The sequence below is a fragment of the Syngnathus leptorhynchus genome, chromosome 8, assembly GCF_054491065.1.
Source record: "Syngnathus leptorhynchus isolate UIUO chromosome 8, UIUO_Slep, whole genome shotgun sequence".
Taxonomy (NCBI): domain Eukaryota; kingdom Metazoa; phylum Chordata; class Actinopteri; order Syngnathiformes; family Syngnathidae; genus Syngnathus; species Syngnathus leptorhynchus.
This window is the reverse complement of record NC_141202.1, coordinates 8869146-8887831: the sequence shown is the minus strand read 5'-3', so window position 1 is coordinate 8887831 and position 18686 is coordinate 8869146. Positions and strand designations below refer to the sequence as shown.

The window sequence follows — 18686 nt, the reverse complement described above, 5'->3', positions numbered from 1 at the left end:
GCTCAAAATACGAGGGTCACGGGAGGGTGAAGCTAGTGTTACACAGGGATCCACTGCAGGGCTCCCAATTATGACATATTGATGAGTGCACTCTTACCTGACCAACATAAACTTAAGCACTAATGTGAATAATGATAAGAATAGGAATGGTAAAATATGTTTCCAAATGTTCTAAAATATTTTGAAATAAACATACACTTCAGAGAAACTCAGCATGGCTTAATTGTGCACATTTTCTCCCCCCCAAAAGATGTCCACAGTTAGGTCGCTATAATATTTAAATGTATCATGAAATTGTCGCTAAATTTGTTATAGTGAAGTTTCTCAGGGGTCTCAAAAATCCTAGTCACTAAATGACACTTTAAAGATAATTAAAACTAGATATAGATTTAAATGTGCAACCACAAATTAGTATCAAAATCCATCACACAACCACCCCTTTCAGAGGCGAATAATGGTATGGTCCAACCTGTCACATCTCGGAGTGGTACTGCTGTGTTTAGATTCTCTCTCCTTGGTTTCTCAGCAGGTTACTGAGCGGCAGACTCCAATTGACAGTCTGAAAGCACGGAACTGTTCAATAGCACTTCCCGGAGACAAGGTGCATTATCGTTTTCGATCCGATTCCAATCATTTGAACTGAGTTTGACTTTTGAAAAGCACACGTTTTTTTTTATGCAAAATATTTTCCCTTATAGCCTGCACGTTGACGTTTGGAGAATAAACGCAGCGAAGAAGTTTGTCTCCATCTCCACCTGAAGAAATGAAGACCTCAGTGAAGATGGTTTGGGGGTAGATTAATGGCGTTCGAGTTTGAATTAGAACGGATCAAGGTGAGGAAAAACTTCACTCGGAGCTGACTGTTTCAGACTGACATTGCGCACAGTCTGCATAACAGATGGTCAAAGACAAGATGCGCCTGTTGAGCACATCGTGCTGGTGTCAAAGTGAAGGAATCCGAATGAATGCATTCACGTCCGGTGTGATGCAGTTACTTCTTCTCCTAGCTGTCATACTTTCCTGTCAAGGCTGCCCGGAAAAATGCGCATGTTCCGTGCATACAGTAAAATGCCAAAACCAGGACTTGGACGCAATTCCACATTTCATACCGGCCAATTCCAAGTTCCTTGTGATCACGGGAAACAACATTTCAAGCATCAAAAAGGACTCTTTTCCCAGCCGCCTGGATTTATTAACAGATCTTGATCTCAGTGACAATGAGATGGAGGCTGTGGAGGAAATGGTGTTTCATAACTTGCCAAACATGGAGCGTCTAGACCTGAGTAACAATAAAATCCAAACTTTCAGCGAAAAGGCTTTTCCAGATGATGACAAATTGCAGGTGTTGAACCTCAGCAGGTCTTTTTACAATCATTCCTCTGTGAGCGGGCTCCTGAATGTCCTAGAGAATGAAAAACTCCTCCAGCTGACAGTCTTGGACCTATCCAACAATGACCTTGTGCTGCTGCCAGATGATTCATTCAGTTTATCCAACCTGGTCAACCTCAGCTTGCAGAACACCTCCATCATCTCCATCCCCAAGGGGATACTAAAGGTGCCACGACTGCAAAACCTTGACCTGAGCCACAACAGTCTCAGGAATATTCCTTACACCACCCTGATAGAGTTCAACCTGAAGCCAGACCTTCATATTCACCTGGACGGAAATCCCTGGCGTTGTGACTGTTCTATCGAGGATTTGTTGGTGTGGCTGAAGAACTCCACTCAGGTCACGGACATGAAGGACCTGACTTGTGCAGAGCCTGAGCATCTGAGGCGCCGGCCGCTATTGCAGGTGGAGCAGACCCATCTGAAGTGTTCGGGCAACATGGAAGGTGTGCTCGAGACTTCGTATGTTTTTCTTGGTTTGGTGCTGGCACTGATTGGCGTCATATTTCTGTTGGTGCTCTACCTGAACCGCAGAGGCATCAAGCGCTGGATGTACAACATCCGGGATGCTTGTAGGGACCACATGGAGGGATATCATTACAGGTATGAAATCAACTCGGACCCACGTTTGGCCAATCTGAGCATCAATTCAGATGTGTGAGCTGTTGTCCGGGACATATTAAATATGACTTAATAGCATTCAAGTTGCATGAGTCTTCCCGCCCCCATCTTTTGTGGCTCCTAACAAACCCCTTTTACCGCCTCATTTGTTCAACTACTGCTGCATGTTGGCTACCTTGCAGCTCTGCTCGCTCTGATATAGACTTGTGTTCATTTTCCTCATGTATGTGATCCTTTGCATGCATTAATTATAATGACGGGCTGAAACGCTCATGTTTACTCGACCTGAAGGACAAACAAATGCACTGACTTTTATGAACAAAATGATGGAATAATCCATATCCTATTGATCGTCACATCCTTCTCCGATGTCTCCGCGGAAGAGAAATTATATAAAGCTTGTCTGTGTTTTTTTTCCCCACCCCCTCTGTTTAATATGTAAACTTGTGATAAATGTTGAACCTATTTGTATGATTATAGTGCACAATGCATTTTTTTTATATTTATTAGATGGAGTAGTCTCATTTTTCCTTGTAAAGATGTCCAGTTAAATAAAATGCCTCTGAATTGCTTGTATCCATATTGACTGAGGGCCTTTTAATCATAGGAGCAGAAATTGGCAGACAGAGGAGTTAGTAGTTATTTGCTCGTGTGCCAAGTGCACATCAAGCACCCATATAAATTCCATCTTACTTGACTAAAAATACCACTCATGATAGCAGTATTTCTAATGCAATGTACTATTTCTCTTTTTACTTTGATATTGATTTGACCTAGTCATTTATCATATACAGCACGCACTGTCGATGACCTCTGCTCCTCTGCCAAAAGCATCTTTCATCTGAACTACTGAATCATATTTTCTATTATCATGATGCAAGTATGTGATGCAGCATTAAAATTCTAAACGTATTTTACTCTGTATCTTTGTTGTGCTCTCATGGACTTAGTCGTGCAAAAAAAATTCCCTCTCAGTATTTGCCTCAATTGATAAGGTAGCCTTTAATAATCAAGAGAATTTTTATAAGCTCCAAATTCATTAAGAGTTTGGATTTATATTTCTGCTGTATCACAAGGTCAGCAGAGCCTGCGGTAAATAAAATGTGTAATGTTGACTATGTGGTGGGTGTTTGACTCAAATTTCATTAATTAAATGATCGAGACCGAAACAAGTGCATAATCATGAAGATTGATGAAACTTTAGAATAATATTTTTTATATTACAGATCCCGTAATGCATCAGGTTGATCGGATGATGCTTAAATATGCCAGAAACCTATCAGACTATAAATTTACCTCAGAAACATTATATGCTTATGACCAAATTTCACGAAACATATTTCGGAACTGTATGCGATGGACGCATAACCTACAACCACCCCTGAAGTTTTATTTAAGGTCGCTAGTTGTGCAAAAAGGTTCCACGCCTGCCACATTTCAGCTGTCAATTGCTAAACAAATGAAAAGAGTTTGAGTCAAAATGAGTTTGACAATTAGTTCACATAGTGTATGTGCAGGAAGGACAGAATAAAAGGTTGAGAAAAAAAAAAGTAACTCGAGGACTGCAGCAAAAATTATCTATTTGTGGATCTACAGAAGAGGAGTGTGGCTGACTGTTATCTTCTGTCCAATTTGCTCCCTGCTGTGAATCTGATAAAAATCCAAGACTTCCCTGTACCCCTCCCATCCCTTTCTCAAAATTCTTTGAGCTGCAGCCAGTGGACAGGTTTTAAGCAGAAGCTTTTACCAACAAAGTCTCATATTCACTTGTATGAATTTCATTATACTCCAGTGGTCGCAAATACCAGAAAAAATCTGAACCATTTCATGGCACATGCAAATGAAGGCTCCCAAAAATTGTAATGGGGCAGTATTATGGAAATGATCTCAAGCAGCATTATGTCTTAAAGAAACTAACACTAACTGAATGTGTTATCCATCACTTGATATATTTACTACTACTTCCAGGTTTTGATTTGAATTGAGAATTCTACTGAGATACTCCTTGTTCTCATAGCAGTCAAACTGAAAAAAATAACTAAGTCTAGACTTGTTAAGGACTAGCCACAGATATTTCATCCATCTAGCAACTCGTCTTGTGTGCATGTAAAAAACCTGCAGCAGCATGTCTCGGGCAAAGATTCCCCCTCACGCTTTTTCTATCAGTCATATATCACCCCTGCTGCCTCCCAGCTCTGTACATTGTAACTTTTTTTATTGCATTTTCAGTATAACACTTCAATCTTGTAAAATTCTTGGGTGGCATTTGTATAAAAAAACAGCAAAGGAAATGCATTTTTGAAAGGATTTACACGGCGTGAAAGTGCCTTCCTCAATTATCTCTAACATACTGTGACTTCAATGGTTCATTTCATCCATCCTAAAGTTAAAGACTGTTATTCATGAGGACTTGTTTTCGTATCGCGCTTTCGCAATCGCTACTGGTACATTGTGAAAATGGATGGCCTCCCGTCGTAGTCAATTCCCCAAAGTGAGGCCTCCCTAGCACTGTGTCCCAGGGGGTACATACAGAACGTAGAGGTGATTACAATGTTTCCACAGAGACCATCAGCAAGGAGTCCTCCACACACACATCCATGAGATTTTTGCCCCGCCACGCCTCAAGCAATGCTTGGCAGCACATTGTAATCACAGTGGAAACAAAGATGGAATGGTCTTGGGAGGTGGATGAATAAAACAAATGAGCACTTTCTGCTCGATAATCCCAGTTGACACCTTGGCCAGTCCACTCAGTGACCCTTTTGTGCTTGTTAGCAATAGTCTCCAAACATCGTCAACATCTAAATGGCCAGCCATTGACTTATGATGTCAGCGCTTGTAGTGGGCAGCATCTCCCTGGACTCTGAGCTGTCAGGGTTGCTGTCTGGAGCTCATTTGCAGACTAGAGGAGAACTGATGGCTGTTACTGCCAGTAAACATAGGCTTTGCTCATAGCAGTAGCCCAATTCAGTCAAGATTGTCTTTGGAATTTCAACTGTTTTGGTCGGCTCACTAATAATACACATATTTCATTTCAGAATCAGAATCCTCTATTGGCTAAATATGTAAGTACAGACTTGAAAATCTTCTCTGGCCTTTTGAGCCACACTATTCCAGCAACAAGCAACTAACAAAAACAACATGAGGGATGTTAATACAAAAGTGCAGAAAGTAAAGATTAGTGGTGTGCGATACTATTTTGGTATCAATCCGATATTGAGTAAATACAGGCCGAGTATTGCTGATATCGATGACAATATGTACTTTACAATAATTAAGGTATCGAATTGCCAATAAACATTTTTGTGACGTTTGCCTTTTTAATCTGTTGGTTTTAGTGTGCATAGTTCAATAGGAAGGACCTGCACGAGGTGGTCTCCAGGATGTGGAGGATTCAAGAGAATTTTGACTGCCCGTGTATTCGTTTTCAGCGTGCAAGTCCTCAAGAGCGGGTAAGAGGGGGAAGCGCTGGTCTCGGCAGTCCTGAATGTTTGTTGCAGCCGGAGTTAGCCGTTCTTTGTGGCAAGCACTTAACCAGACTGTGATGGATGAACACAGGATCGATTCAATGACTGACTCAACAGCTCCTGTGGCAAGCCGTGCTTCCTCAGCAGTTAGAGGAATTACATCTCCTGCTGGGCCTTTTTACAGATGGAATTGATGATCGCTCACTGAAGAGATTAATTCATGGGAATTTGAAGGTCTTGATGGATGTTCGACGTAGAAAAATAGTGGTAGATGTAACGAACAATGTTTCTTGAAGTTCACGATCATATTTATAGTGTTGAGCATGTTCAGCTCCGAGTGGTGTTGGCTGCAACAGAGCACCAGTCGATACGCAGACTCGTCATCGTCTTACATGAGGCCGATGATTGTGGTAGTTTCTTCAGATTTTGGGGGTTTAACGATTGAGTTTGTTGAGGTACACTCGTGTGGAGGGCATGGATGGACAACTGGACTATTTTTTTATAATAAACACATACAAAAAAAAAAACAAAGGTTTTTTGAATAACATTATTTTAACAAACCCCCCGAAAAAAAAAATGTTTTCCAAAGGAGAAAAAAATGGAAACTATTCCAAATATTTTTTTAAAAGTACTGAAGAAAATCGGCAAATACGTAAATCCGCGACTGAAATTTAAGTTGTAATGTCTCCGTTCACCAGTAAACAGACATGGCTTAGTTATAACATCAGTAAGCCTATTTTTGCAGCGTGGATTTGGAATAATATTCAGGAAAAACATATCTCAACAATATTAAAATCAAAAAGTTGACTGTTGGGAAAAAAACGCACAAAATGATCAGCAATTTTGTGCCATCCTTGAATGATCTTTTTTATGTAGAATACTCTTTTTCACTGAAAAAAATCAGAATATGGAGTAATTTTGTTGTTTGCTCCAAACCCTTTGTTGTTGGGTTAGGCCAGTGGAACCATTATACATGCATTGAGAAATGTATGATAAAAAATGAAATATATTAAGAGCACCAAATTTGCACATATGTACACAATATATTTTGTCCATATTTAAAATGGCATTTTTGTCATACATTGCTTACAAAGTGTGTCCTATGTCGGCTGATTGACTGAAAATCGTGACCCGCTCCAGCATTTATCCAGCCCATACCAGGTGTAGAGATAGAAGAGCAGCAACATCCTTTGGAGGGCCCCAGTGATAGCACATGTGGATGATGTTGTCCCCTTAAACCTCGCCTGCTGTGTCCTGCCCATCAGGAAGATTTAGCTCCACTGGCAGATGGTAGGAGACATGCTGAGTTGGAGGAGCTTGGAGGAAACGAGTTCAGGGTGGATAGTGTTGAATGCAGAGCTGAAGTCCAAGATCCTAATATAGGTCCCTGTGATGTCAAGGTGTTCCAGGATGAAGTGTAGCCTGCGTTGATTTCATGATCCACCACCTTCGAGCTAAAATTTCACATATACTGAAATGTATGATTTGTTCTTTTAGCGGATTTAGCCTGATTTATGATTTATTTTTCAAATAATATCTTCAATCTGTTATGACACTGGCACACACCTGAAAGCTAAAAGATAGATGGTGAAAAATTCGGACACAAGGATACTCGAAAACTTTGTCTTTGCATAACCGTATGGCTTTTCATACCACATTAAACTGCTTGGAATGCAACTCATCAAATTTTATGGTGCAGAATAAGTAGGCGCCCAACCCGACATTCAAAACCATGATGAGCTGGCACCTATAAAGAAAACCCTTAACCAACAATACTGTGCCCTTCTGACAACCATGTTTGTTTCGCCACATTTAATATGCCGGTCCTATTGTCTTGTGTTGAGAGACAGACTGGCAGGTCATCAAACTGCCAGAGAACCATAATTACATTTACAACACAACACTTGGTCTGCTGCTCCGCAAACACCCGGTAAGTTGCCCCGGTGAATGACCTTTCCGTCCCGAAAAAGGCCATCTAAGACTGTCATAGGACACAAAGAAAGAACGAGGATTTACAATGCGAAGATTTTCACTGCCAGTTCCCTGAATCAGCCTGATATGCCATTAATGCCTCTGAGGGCATATACTCTGTCTGGATTTTGTAGGGCATTGCTGACCTCCACAACTTATCATCACCCCACCTCTACGTGAGGTGCCTCGTTTTCTCTAATGTGGATTTATGACGCTGTACGTTAGGTGCTTTGGAAGCAACTCTCCCATTGAGCCATACTCGACTTAATGAAGACGGATCTGAGCTGACAGCGCCGCAGCCTCTCTGAGGCTATAGCTCAGCCGTTTGGTTCGCCACATGAGCTTGAGGGACGCATTCGAGGAAACGCAACAAAGCATTGTGAGACAGGCTAAATGTGATACTACTAAGAGTCAAGGAATAGATTTTTGAGAGCAAGCGTTTCAGGAATGAATGAGGCTTTTTGTTTCTTCCAAATGCTGAATATATCTAACTGAGGATCTAAAATCATGATAATAATAAACTGACCTTTTTGTGGCTGACCTTTACATTTGTACGTTGACAGTAAAGACTAAATCATTTCTCTATGATGTGTTTTATGTCTTCTAGATTAATTTTTAAATATATTTAATCATATCAAATACAACAATTGTAAATTGCAAATTAGTGATACAATTGATAAACAAGTATTTTAATGACAATTTCTCAACATCTGCAGGATGTGTCTATGTAACTGTAGGAAATTGCTCATATCTTTTCCAACTGTTTGAAGTTTTCAGAGTAAGTTTCTGATGCTCGACTGGTCCGCCTCACAGTGCAGAGGTTCGATTCCGGCTCTGACATTCCTGTGTGGAATTTGCATGTTGTCTCCGTGCAAGGGCAGGTTTCTTTTGGTTACTTCAGTTTCCTCCAGCGTTCCAAAAACAAGCATGGTAGGCTGATTGAGCACTCCAAATTGCCCGAGCACTCCAAATTACCCGTAGGTGTGAGTGCAGTTGTACATCTCTGTGTGCCCTGCGACTGTCTCGCGACCAGTTCAGGGTGTCCCCCCCCCCTACTGCCCAAAGACTGCTGGGAAAGGCTCCAGCCCACCCGCAACCCTCTTGAGGAAAAGCGGTTCAAATAAAGGATGGTGGATGGGTTTTCTAGATAATTATTGAAGTGTGACAATGAAGCATCTCCTTCAATAATCTTTTGGACATGCACGGACAAATTTTTTGGGTCAATTTCCCAGAGCTGACTAGGATATCTAATCAATGTACCGTCTCTAATGCAGTTTCTCTACGTTGGCGATAAATGCAGAATCCACTGTGCTTATTTTACTGTACCATGAAGTATATGCGCTAAGCATCTTAAAAGTGCTAAATTGATTAATTGCGTAGGCATGCTCATTTCATTGCCATCCAATGTTTTTATGCATATTTGTCTCTTTAATGAACTAATAGTTTGACATGCCTGCTCAGAAGATTACTGGCCATCAGCTTGTGCGGTTTCATACACAGCAAAAGGATTTTCCTCTCTCCCCGGGTTTAACATCTGAACAGTCACATTACTTCACGTGAAGGTAGGGATCTGATGATTACTGTTTAGTAAAAATATATACGATATAAACAGACATAAAAACAACCACACTTTGACAACAAACAAGCCAAATACCGGAAGATTGCATGAGAATAATTAGAAGGTGACATTGTCCTGTTGGCATGGAAGCGACTAGCCAAGCTGTAGTTATTAGATTAACGGTTGCTGTCTGTTTGTTTTCAATTGTTGGAAACCTGATCAGGACGAGATTTCTATCCTGAGCTCATAGAAACATTCTCTGCAAACTGTGATATCTTCTGAACATCTGAAAATCAATTGATTTGACCATGACTAATGTATGCTAGAACCCTTTTTCAAATTTGAAAACGAGCCGCTCAGTGGTAAGTCAAGTCAAACTCCAAACAGGGAAGGCTGTAGGTGGAAATCGAACCCGCACCCTCTGAACTGTCAGGCAGACATGCTCACCAGTGCATTATCATGCCGCCTCTCTGAATATAGTGACAACACTTTCGAGTTGGGAACAATGAAGACAATTCACTGCTTTTGTCCGCTTGCATTATTGACATGCTTGCACATTGAAATAAAAGCAATGCATAATTGACCATTTATTTTGACTTCCCAAAAGCTTCAGAGACTTAATGAAATGGGCTGGATGTGGCCCGTGGGCCTGACTTTACCCAGAAGTGCTGTAAGTTCTGTAAGTTCATTCAAAGTTTGGTGGGCTGGGAAAAAAAAACAAGCAGCACTGTATCTGAGGAGGGAATATTTTATATTTTTTGATATGGTTGCATAAATTCTAACCGAAATACTATATTGGAAATACCATTTTATGACATAGTAAAGTTCAGCAGACCTAAAAAAACATTTTATTAATTAACAACTGACAGTGCCCAAAAGTGTGATAGCACATCATTTGATTAAAATTTTGTATTGGACCCTCCCACACGTGTATGCCATTAAAAATAATCAAAACAATAGCTGTGCGCAAACTTGCCTTTTAAATAGAAACTTTTCATAAGACACAATAACTCACAATTACTCCTCTTCAAATACTTTACACCACGTGAAAGCAAAAATGGGTCTAAATAAAAAAAAAGAACAAATGTACGGGAGTGTGCAACTGTAGAGTGATTATACAGAGGGAAGGGACTGTCACAAACCTAATGATGTATTTGGAGCATGTGATGCCACATGGTCCTCAGGCAATACTATAAAATGCTTGGTAAAACATTTTAGAGCATTGCAGGTTGTCACAGTGATTAACAACCTCAGTGACATAGCAGCAAAGCAGTGGGATCAGAGACAGCTTGAAGAAGCTTGACTCTACCACCCTGTGAGACTTCTACAAGGTCATATGGTAAAACATCCTCCTTTGCAAGTGTGTACTCTTTTTTTTTTTTTCTCTCTCTTTAAATTAGAATGCTCAGCAGGCCTTGAAGAAACCGTCTCACAGCGTCTAAAGCGAGTATGACAGTTCTCTTCCTGCCATTAATCTGTTAGGTGTTCAGCTCTTCCTTTTGCAGTGGTGTACGCACAGTGGAAACAGGAATCTGTCTTTTTTTTTTTTTTTTTACCATGCATCTTTGCTGCTCTTTATATAATCCAGATAGATTTGATAACCTGCTCTTTGCATCTATTTTCCATTTCAGCAAAAACACTGCATACATTCACAATACTATTGAGGAAAAGATTAAATGAAATGATATGACCAAAATTTGTGCAGGGCATATTTGTCAATGGAGAGGGTTGGTGGGGGAATGGAGAAAAAAAGATTTGCCGATCTGCACCAAAATTTGTGGCAGAACAATTTAGTGCTTCATGTTAACGGGCTTGCTAACAACGCCCTGAGCATCAGACAGTTCCTGGCAAGAACATCACTGTGCTGGAGAAAGCTCTCTCCTCATTCAACCTTGCTCTGTGTGATTTTTTTTTTTTCCTCGATGCCACGCTTGAGGGGGTCATCAAGGAGACCCGTTTTGAGCTGAGGAGAATCCTTTGATGCATAAAGGCATGACAGAAAAGGCTGGGAAAAGAACAGACTACGGGGGCATTACCTCAAAGGGGGAAAATATCTACGTAGTTTGTAATTTGTATATGAAACATTATGCAAAAAAATAAATAAAAATACTGAAAACGCTATGATTAAAAACTATAAAAACCACAAAGCAAAAAGACACTAAGAATGACAAAGAACACGGGGAACAGACTCAACTGAAATTACGACAACCAGAAAAAGACCAAAAGTGAGCCACAAACTAAAGAAACATGGACAAGAGATCCTTGGTGATCCTTTGCACATACAGATCAAATGTAACATCCTGGAGTAGTGGAACATCTTTGTGTAGATACAGAGATAATGCTTGAGAATATGTCTACTTCAATCCACAAGCCAAGTTAAAATCATTGTCTCACTCTGCATCTTATTGTCCTTTCCCAAGATTTTAGATTTGGGAGAAAATAATTCCTACAATTCACCGGGGTGAAGAAAATGAGCTGGTCAGGAAGGATTAATGACTCCCTCTGAAATTCTTTCAACATTGTTGGGACTAACATAAGCGGAAAAACTGAGAGGACATGTTATTTTATAAAACCTCTCAGAGTAGAAAGCCGAAATATGTGGCATTTCGTGTCAATTATTCTACAACCCCAAATCACTGACACATCAGAAATGCGATGAAGTCTCTGTCGAGTTTTTCCTGAGTTAAAATAAGCCACGGGCAATTCATCATTTCAGTTTAAATTTAGCCATGAAAAGATATTTCGATACTTTTACGGCTCCCAGAAGATAAATCTTGACGCCGAGGGGTGAGTCCCTGACATTCTTACCGAATCACATGAAGAAAGAGAGTGTCGCAATTATACCGAGTTAAGTCCAAATGAATAGGATGTTTTAATCAAGGAAAAATGTGCAAGTTTTGACCAAATTTGCAAGGAAATAAACTTGACTATACATTTATGAGGGAGTCTCACATTTCTTGACCAGATGTGATCTGACCAATGCTGGCATGGTTACAAGCACTTAAGCCACAGGCAACAATAACGCGTTGCAGCACTGATGTTACAAAGAGCGATATGAAAAGTGAACAACATATCAACTGTGCATCTGCATCACAACAAACACATCAGTGCTGCTGGTGGCCAATGCGTCAGTGATCTACTTGGAGTTGAGGGTTGATAATATTTACGTGTCTCCTATATGTGCCCATTGTGATAAATAAGTGCGAGCTTCGCTTTCTCCATGCTCCACTCTCCAGCAGCACTGTTCTGTGATAATGGTGCTTCCCAAATGATAAAAGTGAGAGCAGATAACAAGCAGAGGCAGAAGAAAATGAAAGGGAAGCGGCTACTGCGGTACAATTCTGAGTTTGAGACTTTGACAGCTTTAAAGACATTACTAAAACACCAGAATTCATAGGTGGAGAGACAAAAGCTACAAATTACGTTTGATGTGAGCTACGTCAAAAGATGTTCACACACTTGTAATAAATGCCAAAGATACAAATTACCCAAAACCTCTCAGTCACAAAAATCCTGCACAGATGTTTTGTTATTGTTTAGCAATTGAGATACACTGAATGTTAATGACAAGCCGTGGATTTTCTACTGATAAAATGCTTCAGGGGATTTGAAATTGTATGCTGATGAACCTCAAGATAAGAAACCACTCTGCTCAACAAATTATTTTTTGACTCTGACTATGAAGCACTTATTTAGTTTTCCATGGAGCATTCTAGCTAATTTGAAGGTGGGCATGGGGTTACCACAGTGTCTTGGCAAAAGACATAATCTGCTTTCTGAAGAAGGTAATAACAGCACTAATTAAAAAACAACAAACCACTCTCTCTCTCTCTCTCTCTCTCTCTCTCTCTCTCTCTCTCTCTCTCTCTCTCTCTCTCATTTTTTGTCAAATGACAACTGAGCCACTTGAGAAATAAAAGCCTAAATTCTGAGTTGACGACAGACATGAATGAACTCCGTGTTCTGACCCAAACAAAACAGAAGACATTTGCTTTATTGAACGCGACTAACAATTTCATTCCCAAGACATAACGAACCAAAAAAGAAAGGAGCAAACTTTTCTGTAGATGACAATGACAGAAGACAGGCTGACCTGAAAGTACTGTACTGTACCAAGCACACTCACTGATGAGCAAATGTGGTGACCATTTTAGACAAAATACAAAGATAACTGAACCACGAATCCAATTATGCTTGTGCGGCGCGTGAAAAAGCACAAACCAAAAATAGTGTGCTAATGGAGTACATTTATTATTTTCTTGAACTCCTCACAAAACAAACTGATCGTAAACCAGGTGGTTCGGGGAACCGAAGTTCCACTGTAATAGATTAAGACTCAATTATTGGTGGCTTTATGCCGATCCCATTCATTTGCAGTCTAGACCCAGTCGGGTCTGGGTGTCCAGAGATTCTGATGACGCCACAAAGTCATTTAATTTTCACAAAATTAGTAAATTGCTAAATTGGCACTGATTAGTCACGCTTTCGAATGATTACCTAGCTCCGTTCCAGTCGCCATAATAATAAAATTTGAGCTCTGACAAATTTGATGAGATGATATTCTTAACTAGTGAAATCCTCCTCCTCTGCACCTGTCATCTCTGTGGGACAATAGAAGTCTTTGTTCTCACAACCTTGATGCTAGAATAAAAGCTCCCATCTCTCAGAGTGAGCTGCCTATGAGACCTTGGTGCACTGAAAGCTATAATTTAGGAGCAGCTCTGGAAAATGAGATTCTCCCACCTGAAAACATGAATGCCTCAGAGACTCATAATGTGCAGAGAACTGGAACCATTAAGAGAACTGGAGTTTTACTAGTCACGACAAATCCCTTAAGATAGGTTCCCAGGAATATAACGGAAACGACAAAAGGCCTCCCTTTGGTAAAAAAACCCAACCGGCCCAAATGCAGGCAGTAAAAAGTTCTACTTGGCCTGTGGGGATCATGTCTCTTTCATTTTATTTACTGCACTTGCAAGAAATGCATTGCCACAGGGTGCATCAGGTCAGGTACACAAACAAAAATACTCCTGATCCACTGCTACAATCACCTGAAGCTCCAGAACAAAGAGGGAGAGTTCTAAACATAAAAGTACTGAGCAGTTTTATTGTTTGGTCTCTACCAAAAAGCTGTTTTTGTGTTTGTAACAAAAACAATTGCTTCAAAATCCAAACTGTTTTCATTAACAGCTCACAAAACTATGTTGGTCCTAATATAACTTTTATTGATATTATTTTGACCAACTATTTTTTTAGGCTACTCTTAAGGTGATGATTGATGCAAAGGGCTGTTTAATGCATACTTTTGAGATAAATATCTGCTCTGACTATTTTTAATAATATTACCTTATTAATAATTAATGGTTTTTATTTATGTGAAGATGCTGATCATGTTATTGATTTATCATAACAATTAGTAAACACAACACTGTTGATATTCAACAGGTTAATATTTTCAAATGGTACAATGTTAGGAGATCAGAATTTACTATCACTGGTTAGATATTTTTAGAGTGGGCTTCGGGCTACTCATATGATCCTTGGTGACCCCTGCCTGCACGACGCCCTCAATCGGTTAATCTTTTTACCACCACTGTACAGCTAATGACAGATCAGCATAAAAGAACCCTAATTAGAGTTCCATTATTGCAGTATGTTTACAATAGCTTTTAAGTGGTCAGCGAATTCAACAAAATAAAAAATAAAAAAGAAAGGAAATACGATATTTTTGAATGTTCTTTCATTGCAAGTCAACAGATTGGCTTTCCTCCATTTTTAAACGTGTTCGAGTAGCACAAAAAAGAAGAGGAGGAAATTAAGTTATTCATGTTTCAGTCAAACCAACCCCTGAGAACTTGATTTAAAAACTAATGACTAAAAAAAATGAAACACAATTAAGCAAGGTTTTATTGCCATGTAGCGTGTACAAATCCTATTAGACTTAACTTTACCAAAGCGTACTGGCTTGCCTACTCTGGATGTGCTGTTTAGTGTTTTGCATTTACAATAAAAGTAAAAAATGAAAATAAGCAGGGAACAATTCTTTCCGACTTCAAATGAACTGGACCACTGAGAGGAATGGTGAAAGTCGGCACAAATGGAAGCTATTTTGGAGCAGTTAAACATTGAACTCTCATCAGGGAAGTAACAAATTGCTGCGTTTCAATCAATTGACATCAGTAGCACCTTTACACAAGTATTTGTGCAGTGAAAAGATCTCTGAAAAATATTTGTACCTAGAATAATAGGACCAATTAAACACAAACAATTAGACCTTAAGAGTGAGCTGCATCTTCCTTCATCTGTTTGAACAAACTAAGATTAATTCATTGAAACAATCAACATGAACAAACCTTCTTACTCATCAAATATAGTCAAGTATTAAATTGGAATATGTATTATAAAACATGTCTTGGAGTAATTGAAGTGGTTACTTTCCCAACATAGTTGCCACATATTGTGGTTGAGATGGCATTTTTTTCGGGAGACTATTCACAGTCAAGGGTTCCCCAAAATAAACTGCAAATGATATTTAAAATACAAGTAGGAAAAAACCCAGGTAATAAGTAATATTAAGAAGTAGAATTTGTTTTAGATATGATTTGAGTCAATGCGTCATCAATCGCAAGATGCCAAAAAAAGAGACCTCATTTTTTTGGGAGACCATTCACAGTCAAGGTTATCCCAAAATAAACTGTAAATGATATTTAAAATACAAGTAGGAAAAAACCCAGGTAATAAATAATATTAAGAAGTAGAATTTATTTTAGATATGATTTGAGTGAATGCATCATCAATCGCAAGATGCAAAAACGAGACCTCTCTGATAAATCAGTCTGCCTCCGGCACTGACTTCCAGTATATATATATGAATGGACTTAAAATTGTCCCCATGAGCCTGAAGCCCAGGTCTTATATTTATACTTATACATTTTGTGTGTGTGTGTGTGTGTGTGGGGGGGGGGTAAATAAACACCCTGGCCAATACTTGTCAAAATACTTCCTGGCTGAACTGAAGTGAAAGTGCAGTGAAAACCATGAAAAGTGATGCAGCAAGGACATGAATCTGTGCAGATTGGAACATTTGTCTTAGCTGTTGAATGATGACAGGACTGGCTTGTCTTTGTCATCTTCATTCCATCACTTGCCGTTCCTGATTTGATCAATCCTTCATTCAGATCTTAACTCATATAGTAAGTCAGGAGCATGCATCGTTCCCGTTCTATTTCAGTCGTTTGACATAACAATGTCAAATACAGTCCTTTAAAAGCCCATGTTGAACCTCACTGCATACTTTTCTCTTATTCATGACAATTGTAATTGCTTTGCCTCCTAAACAGCAAGGGAAAATCTTGAGATTCCATGGCAGAAGCTGATTCATCATCCAAGAGCGACTATCAAGCAACAGCTCTTGTAGATCAAGCACAGCAGCCTTCCTTCCTATTTCCGAACGAGTCTTCCATCTTGTGTGTCGGCTGTCAGCTCAAAATGTCTCCAGTCTGTCAAACGAAAGCCTTCTACTTAGTCTTTGTCTTCGTGAGAGAGAACCATCACACTTTCTTTCCTCAGTTACAGATCATAGTGAGATGCTATAAGTCCTAGAAGAGTCACAGTTTAGAGCCACTTAGGCAGCATTGCATTGGTTTCATTAGACAAACAATTGGCGTCCATTTTTTTTTTTTTTTTTTTGTAAGTCTATGTGCACAGACAAGACTCGTGCTTCCCTTTATCGATTTTCTCGTGTCATCGATTGGTGCTCAATGAGTTGTGCATGTTATTGGAAATGTTTGTCTCTGCAACTATGTGCAAGTCAGACCTTTTAATAGCTTGGTCATAATGAGCAAATCAATTAGATGTGAAGCTATTCAAATAAGCCCCATTGTTTCATATCAGAAGAGCGGAAAGCGGAATGACTCGCTAACAGAAATAGGCAGAAAAAAAAACATTTATATTGTTGGGTGGATTGCGTCAGAAAGGACATCCGGCATAAAAACTGTGACAAACAAAGCAAGCGAGTGATTCACTGTGGTGTGTAGCACTTCTGATATGAGACAACCTTCTCGTGGCATTATGGCATAATTGTTCTTCAAATGAAACCTTTAAATTGAGGGACATCGCTTGTATTTCCAACAAGCACAATATTCCAGGAAATGTGATTAGTTATTTAACAAACTAGGAGTTATATATAATTCAGTCATTGGAATCTGCAATACAAATATGGAGAGCATTTTTTGACATCCTGTATACGACCAGCCAGGAACAACCTTTTTTTTTTTTTTTCTGTGTCAGCATCGTTACATACTGTATTGCAGAAGTGTTTCCTAGATGTCTGTTCTCAGTTGTCATTGCATCATTTTGCTGAGGCCTCTGCATCAGTCTTCCCCAAGAGCAGGTTGACTTCTTGGCCTGGGTCTGCTTGAAGGCTTGACATGTGCTGCTGAGGCTTTTTTGATATCAATGCACAAACTAATGAGCTCCGCAATGCTCCAATGATATGCTCTGTGGCCTTGTTGGAAAGTAGAGATGAAGACCGTTACAGAGGGACTTGAGAAGTGGGGGCTGGGGATGGTTGTTAACAATGAGGCAATTGCGAAGACTGGAGGACAAGATATTGTAATTAAGCCGAAGAAGTATCCAGAACATTGAAGTGCTTTGAGCTAAATGCTACTGTAGGAATTCTAACAATATGCAAAGTTCTATCGTGCAGTAATACTAGAATACATTCAGTTACTATGTTGACATGTAGACAATATTCGATGAGGTCAAAATTTAAAAAGTATCTGAATTAATTCATTTCAAGAGCAACACACAGATGTCATGAAGCAAAATTTCTACGTATTTGTTATACTTGCTACTATTCATGTCACTCACCACAATTCCAAAGCAACGTATTTTCCTCCTTGCCTAAAAAGTGTGCTACATCTGAATTTTGCCATGATCGTTTACCTCTACTTGTATATTTCTGATGAATTGTGTGCCAGATGTTGGGACTTATACACGTTGTGTCATCTTCAAATTCAATGTATTCAAGTTGGGTTCGAAATAACGAGGATGTTGCGGGTACAAGTTTTTCCGGAACTACAAAAACTAAGATTCCTTGCAGATAGTGCAAGAGCATGTACAGAACAAAAACCAATGCTTTGCTGCAAAGAGATAACTCGATTGTGGTTCACGTGACACAATATTCAGGTTTTCGGTGATATTTTAAAAAAATCCGATTAACAGCATATTCAGATTTTACATTTACTGATCGATGAAGGAACATCTGACTGTGAGAGAAAGTGCAGCAAATGTTCAATTTTACTTTCTAGATGCCCATTACAGTACAACAGTCTAAAGTTGTCCTTCTGAATGTTCAGAAGAGATACTCATAACAGTATGGTCCATAGTGCAATGTGCTCAAATCCAGATTGAGGATGCAACATCCTGTGCAAACTCGGGTAGTGACATAAATAACTTAATAACAGTGTCATCATTTCATTTCAGCGCCAGAGTGACTCTGGTGAAGTACAACGATTCTATGATCCTTCTTTCATTGAATGACCGAGGATGCTAAGGATAGATGAACCATTAGGATTGGGTGACTAAAAGAGGAACTCAATCTAATGCCTCATTTCCCCTCAAGAGATGAAACAAGCTTTATGGCTTGACCTCTCCCAAACAGATCTTATTCTACAGTG

At 39.5% G+C, this 18686-nt stretch overlaps 1 protein-coding gene across 2 annotated transcripts; it reads left to right on the top strand.

Moving 5' to 3' along the window:
• Nucleotides 1-468: 468 nt before the first annotated feature.
• On the top strand, nt 469-3113 carry tpbg (trophoblast glycoprotein). Of its 2 annotated transcripts, XM_085919479.1 has the most exons (3): nt 469-601; nt 699-1835; nt 1924-3113. In XM_085919479.1, the coding sequence occupies exons 2-3, from the start codon at nt 899-901 to the stop codon at nt 2028-2030; spliced, it is 1044 nt and encodes a 347-aa protein (XP_085775605.1). In that variant the 5' UTR covers nt 469-601; nt 699-898; the 3' UTR covers nt 2031-3113. The 2 variants fall into 2 exon arrangements, with proteins under 2 accessions (XP_085775605.1, XP_085775604.1); XM_085919478.1 differs by having other exon boundaries at nt 699-3113.
• The last annotated feature ends 15573 nt before the right edge of the window (nt 3114-18686 follow it).

What these genes read in the sequence shown, in the direction of transcription:
- tpbg (XM_085919478.1), top strand. Translation starts at nt 899, where the DNA reads ATGGTCAAAGACAAGATGCGCCTGTTGAGCACATCGTGCTGGTGTCAA.